Below are 6,514 nucleotides of genomic sequence, written 5' to 3' on the forward strand. Positions count from 1 at the left end.
ACCAGCTCCAGCAGCCTCTGTACGGCCCTGCTCTGCTCCTGGTTCGGGCGGGTCTGCAGGGCGGAGCATCCGAAGCCCTTTGCCTGGAGCACAAGACGATGAAGCCCATGAGAGATGCTGCTGAAACCCGTGTTCGTGCAAGAGAAACGAGAGCGGAAGTACGAGCGATGGTAGTACTTGGGCGGTATGATGAGTACCCTTATGTTGTCGTGTACTGTAGTAGTGGTACTAGAGGAGGTAGTGATATGATTGGTGTAGGCGATACTAACAAACTAAGGAGATACTGAGGAAAAAAATGTAACAATATAATGTTATTTAGCAGCATCGGTTCGCTATGTTCAATGTGCGTCGGAAAATTGCAGTAAATAAACTAAAATAAAAGCGTGTGGAAGAATTTTGTATGTTTTAAGCATACAATTATGTACGTATATGTATGGACGGAGCAGCGTGTGAATGAAATAAAACACCTCCAGGTAAGAACGACGTTATGAAGGAAAAAGGCACAAAAAGCATGGGCTGACATCACCTAGACGTCCAACCTAAACTCTGTAATTCCATTGCTTTCAAATATATTCTCCAATGTCGTCGGGTTTACAGGGTTACGCGGTTCAAGACCACGGCCCCTGAAGGGTTCATTATCAGCACTTTTACAGTGCAAAGTCGCTGCTTTTTCCCACTAAACCGGACGACATCTTTACGGCTTTGGCTAATTATAGATAATCCCAGCAGGAGACAACACCGGCGACGGCTAAGAACGGTGTCAGTGTGTCAAGCGCTAAGCCCAGGTCACGAGATTTACCTTGACACGGTCGCCCGCCATAAACCACAGCATGGCCAGACAGTGCAAGGTCAGCACTATCAGGCCGGGCTCCTTTCTGATCTGCTTCTGCTCAAAGTCCAGAATGGTCTGTAGGATCTTGTCCCCTTCCACTTGCGTGGCTCTGTCTAAAGAGGCGGGAGAGAAATGTAAGATATTAGTAGATGTTATCCTGTCAGATGAAGGTCAGGGGCCAATGTAACTGCCACTGTTAAAACTGAGCTGGAACAAAGACATTGTAGAATCTTAAAATCCCTGAACTATAAAATAGTCAAGAGCCGTGAAGGAGAGAGAATCTGTGCTGTTCACTTCCCCTGTCAGTGGTCAGAAAATCCTTTCTTGTTGCTGTGCGTTAAATGCATAAATAATGCATCGTGGCTGTAATGCCTTCAGAATGGATGACTCTTGTTTCCCATGAGGCCATGGGGCAGTGACCGGTCTCCGGCTCAGATCTGGGGCAGAGACGGTGATGGAGTCAGAGACAGTGTCAGCTTCATCCTTCAGATCACACTGCGACAACCACCTCTCAAAATAGCAGCGCTGACCTTGTTTTGGAGCAAAGCCACTGGACCAGGCTGTTTACAGTTTGGGTGGGCGTGGTTCACGAGTGATGTCATGCCAGGAGCGTTCAGGTGAATGACAAATGAGCTACAGCGATGAAAAGCCCTTTATAAGATCGTCTCATGATGTATTTAACATATTTTTAACCACTGATGAGCTTGATACGTTTTGATGCTGCAGACAAACATTTTCATTGCAATAGTTGGAGTTACCGTTTTTATACATTCAATAATTGAGTTAGTTATTAAAGTTGCACAGCGTTAGTTTTCTGCGGAGAGGTCTATCATAAAAGTTGTATTGCTTTGCCTGGAATGTTCCACTGTGCAGTTTAAACTTATTCATTTATTCAGTTACATCGGTTTTAATCGCCGACAAACGCTTGGTTTGGTGGAATCGCCGGCTCGTCTCCACGGAGATTGCTAAGTTTTATGCTATTTCGTGGAACATTTTGGGCAAAACAACAGCTCCGTGAAAAGAAAAGGTCTCGGCCAACTCTAAAGGATGTATTTCCGGTCAGTTCTTTATGGCGCCTCGGTGTCTCCATCTCCTTGTTCGCTTCCCCAAACTAACTGCACCGTTTAGTTTTGACTCAGCTCTTCCAATGTATCACATGTACACACTATGATTAACTTGTACATCTAGCGAACTCAATATAATGCCATTGCGAAGTCACAAATTAACATCAGCGTATGACAAAAGACACACCCTCCTCTTACCGCACATGTCGATTTTTACACCTGAGCTCAACATGATTCGAAAATAAGACAAAGCTGCATTGGCAAAAGTTGCTTGTTAACAGCTCCGGACGTTATACCGACGATATTGTTTGTCCAGCTCTAAAAAACACGAGGATTACCTAAAGTGGGCTGCATGGACGACGGCGGATCCTCCAAAAAGGGTTCAGTAAGTTTAGCCAGCTGTGAATGCCAGGTTTGTGCCACCTTCAAACAAACGTGGAAACCTTATTATACAACATTATTACTATTATTCCTTTTTGTTTTTTACCTGATTATACATAGAGCGGGCGATCGACGTCTTCCCCTGCTTGGCAAAAACGCCGGCCATGAGAAAATGTCCTTTGCTGCGCACTGTGCTGTCCAAACACGCCTCTTCTGCGTGGTAAATCTAACGGTACATCAAAAACAGTACGTTCAAATATACATAAATATATATATATATAAATACGTCTCTGGGAGTCTTACGTCGTTGGCGAAGTGGAAGAGAGCGCCCTCTAGGTTCCCCGTGGCGGTCTGCAGTACGCCCAGACTCCTGTGCAGACGGTGGCGCACCTCGTGGCCGCAGTCCGAGTGTTTGGACACGGACCACTCGGCCTGGGACAGCAGCTCGGCCGCCTGGGACAGTTTTCCCAATCCTGGACGGCGGGCACACAAATGCAAAGTGGTCAAAACTGCACTTCTGGCCTAGTCCTTTGATGTTTTTATTCGCAGGGTTCGTTCGCTGAGGAAGAAGCGCGTGACTGCTCTGGACACGTGGAGCTGGTTAACCACAGTGGGACTTTTTTTTTAGATGATTCAATGTTTGCAGCTCGCGTCGTCCCGGAGGCAGGATTTAAATACCTTAGACTGAAGATAGATCCAGGTCTCCATTTTAAATCACACACTCAAAAGGCTATTCATCGTTCCATACATCTCAAACTGCATTATCGGACAATCGAACGCACAAACCGCAACGAAAGCGCTAAAGACACTGGACAAAAAGACACTACTGATGCTTCTGATCCAGCGAGTGACCGGAGGGGCCCCTGACCTGTCTCTGGTCAGGGGCCGTGTTCTCTGCGTGAGCTTCGGAAAACACTGAGCCTGAAACCAGCCCAAAACCTCCTTTGTTCTAAAAAAGTGAGCGCTAAGAAGTGGCTTGTGGAAAGAGCGATTTGCGAGCGCCACCGGTCATTCTCTTTGGATATTTATGACACATTTTTGTCATTTTTGATGTGTGATTTAAACTGTATTCACATGTTAGGATGAAGCTCACACATTCACACACACATAAATGTACAGTGAAAACGTCCGTATGTTTAATGCTCGTGCGGCCTCACCACGCCCTCCTCACCCATGTTGGCCTCTGCCAGCAGCAGGTACGCCGGCACCAGCTGAATGGTGCGGGGCCCGAACACGTCGATGCTGAAGCTCAGGCACGTCTGACCCGCCGGAAGGGCCTCCTCGTGCTTGCCCTCGCCCAGCTTCCGCTCAGCTACGGCCCTGGCGATGCCGATGAGCTCTCTCTGCGGAAACGAACGAAAACTTAGAACTTTCTCGAACAAAGAGAAGTGCAAAAAGGAAGAAGGAAAAAGCGCCGGTTGAAAAGAAACAAAACAGCCTTGTCATTTTCGTACCTTTTTGATGTCCTTTTCGATTTTGCTTTCTTTACTGAGATCTTGGTACAAGCGAATGGGAACCAGCAGTGGACAGATCAGCTGGTGAATCCCCACCCAGTCTGCAAACTGGTGGCTGTCATTGCTAAAAGAAAAGAAGACGTTTTATTACAATCCGCACGACAGGTTTGTCTATTTAATGGCATTTATTTAGAGTGTCCGAGGCCCAAAAGAGAGCCTCGTGTTTCTTTTGAGCTAAAGCATTCGAGCTCCTGCTGCTGATGTTTCTACGACTCTTGAGTCAAAGTAGAGGTTTATTCTTCTGCGCGCTCAGACGGTTGTTAAGAATAAGTTACAGACAGGACACTTCACTAGAGCCTCCAGGGAGTTTGAAAAAGGAAAAACTTAATACTTTAGAGCAATGTTTTTGGGCCTCAAAACTCCTGCCATGGACACGATCTGCAGATACTTTTGGAGGCATCGCAAAGAAAATGGATGACACGGACCACACCGATAATTAAGGACTGGACAGAGACTAAAGAAATGGAAAAAATGACGTTCAAACTAAAATTAGAAATGGACAAATTCACTCTGGACCTTTGTTTTCATTGAAATATGTCATAACTCTGTTGGTATTTATGTTTGGGATGATGTTTGCTTGTTTCTTTTCTTTTGTTCTCTCTGGTTGTGTTGTGCCCTGCTCTATATGATTTTGGTTTCATCTATTTCTTCACAAAAAAATAAAAAAATATATATTTAAAAAACTTAATACAACTTTGTAAAAAAACACATTGTATGAATGCAGTATTAACCTAAGTATCGGTCACAAGACTTTTCCTGTGATGCTGTAAACATGTGTAAAAATGCTACACAGTCGATGATCAAAAGTCACAAAATATGTTGAAAAGTGTTTTATAGGTTTAAAGAGTCTGAGCTCTCAAACAAACATGCTTTTTCATCTCTCTCAGTCTGCCTGTGAGAGGAATGTCGCCACATGTCTCTCCGCTCTCTCTCCTCCACACCGGGCCCCTCCAAGAAGCACGTCCCATCCTATTATCATACGTAACTAAGGCAGCTCTGGCACCGGCCACGCCCACACCACCGAGTCTCAAATAAAGGACTTTGAACACATGTGTTGTTTGGTCCATCTTTTATTACGGCCGACATTCCTTCACACTGACACCAGGAAACAGTTTGTTCTCCAGCTGTTCCACTGCTGCTCCTCCTCCTCCCCCTCCTGCTCCTCCTCCTCCTCCCCCTCCTGCTCCTCCTCCTCCTCCCCCTCCTCTTCCCCCTCCTCCCCCTCCTGCTCCTCCTCCCCCTCCTCTTCCTCCTCCTCCCCCTCCTCTTCCTCCTCCTCCCCCTCCTCCTCCTCCTCCCCCTCCTCCTCCTCCCCCTCCTCCTCCTCCTCCTCCTCCTCCTCCTCATCAGTGCCTACGTGGGGTTTTTCCAGCGCTGGGATGACGTGGTGGACACTGCCCCCTGGCGCACGGGCCGTACACACCCGCGTCCGCAGGCCGCACAACGCTGTTTTGTGTATTTTACCTAATTATGACTTTATTTATGACCATTTACTTATGCCGGATTGGATATTTTAAAGTAGTAGAAGTTTTGATACAGATTTGACCCATTTAAAGGACTTAATTAATTGCAAATAAATAATTGCTTAGTATAATAATAAGCAATAAATCAACTTCAACGCTGCATAACAGTTATGTTTAAATATTACACACGTTCAGAATTCATCTTTTCTTGTAGCCTATAACTATTTGAAACTAATGAGAGTATAATATAATCAAGGGACAGCATAATGACTATTTGTTATCCAAGTTGTTTATCATTATTATGATTGTTATTATTCATATTTATTATTATTTTGTATTATTATTATTCATTCTGTATCATTATCAATCATCATTTATTGTTATCATTAAAATTATTATTATTATTATTATTATTATTATTATTAATATTAATATTATTATATTATTATTGATATTATTATAACCACATTTTCAGCACATTTCATATTTCACATCTTCATTGTTTTTGGTTTTCCTTCTCGTTTTTTGGGATTCGTCAACAAAGTTTTGTCCTGTTCTTGAAGAGTGGCGGAATGTTGCTGCGTTGTCACGTTGTCATGGCAACTGTAGCCTACAGAATGGCTCTGCCACACGTTCTCCCATTGCACAGCATCGCGTTTTAGATTGATTTTTTTGACTTTTACTTATTTGACTGTTGGATCCAAACATGCGCGACAAGAAAACTGAACTAACTATGACGTGTATGACGTATATGACGTATATGACGTATATGACGTGTTTGATTGACACTACTGCAGATCCATGAGTGAAACTCACCAGTAAAACGTGACTCGGCACTGGGCGCACTGGAGGTACGCGCGGTTCTGACAAAGTTCACACAGCTTTTCGGTTCCTTTCGGTAAAGCAAGAGGAATGAGCCGAGCGGCTCTGGTTAACTCTTGAGTTTCCATGGTAACACAAACAGTGACAGTGAATGCAGAGACTACGGAGAGTGCGCGCTGCAGAGTCTCCTATGACCAGGAGGAGGACACAGCGCTCTTCAAAGTCAACACACTTCAAAGCAAATCAACATCAATCAAACACCAAAGAAGAAGAAGAAGATTAAAATAAACATGACAATGTAATAAAGCGGTTAGTGTTAGTGACCAGATGTGAGACTGAAAGAAGGATCCTCCTTTTTCCCCTCTCGCTTTCTCTTTTTGTTTTGATTTTTGTTGTGGTGTGGTGGTGGTGTTGTTGTGGTGGTGTTGTGGTGGTGGT

At 44.5% G+C, this 6,514-nt stretch overlaps 1 protein-coding gene across 1 annotated transcript; it reads right to left on the bottom strand.

Moving 5' to 3' along the window:
* Window positions 1-723: 723 nt before the first annotated feature.
* On the bottom strand, window positions 724-6,204 carry zmynd12 (zinc finger, MYND-type containing 12). Its single transcript, XM_072448631.1, has 7 exons — window positions 6,071-6,204; window positions 3,732-3,855; window positions 3,449-3,620; window positions 2,581-2,750; window positions 2,384-2,503; window positions 2,235-2,319; window positions 724-945 (listed from the first exon to the last, which is right to left on the bottom strand). Exons 1-7 carry the CDS (start codon window positions 6,202-6,204, stop codon window positions 776-778), a joined length of 975 nt encoding a protein of 324 aa, XP_072304732.1. The 3' UTR covers window positions 724-775.
* Window positions 6,205-6,514: the final 310 nt, after the last annotated feature.

This window comes from Eucyclogobius newberryi, unplaced genomic scaffold, assembly GCF_026437365.1.
Source record: "Eucyclogobius newberryi isolate DKJ021-1_F unplaced genomic scaffold, fEucNew1.0.hap1 SCAF_17, whole genome shotgun sequence".
In the NCBI taxonomy this organism is placed as follows: Eukaryota; Metazoa; Chordata; class Actinopteri; order Gobiiformes; family Gobiidae; genus Eucyclogobius; species Eucyclogobius newberryi.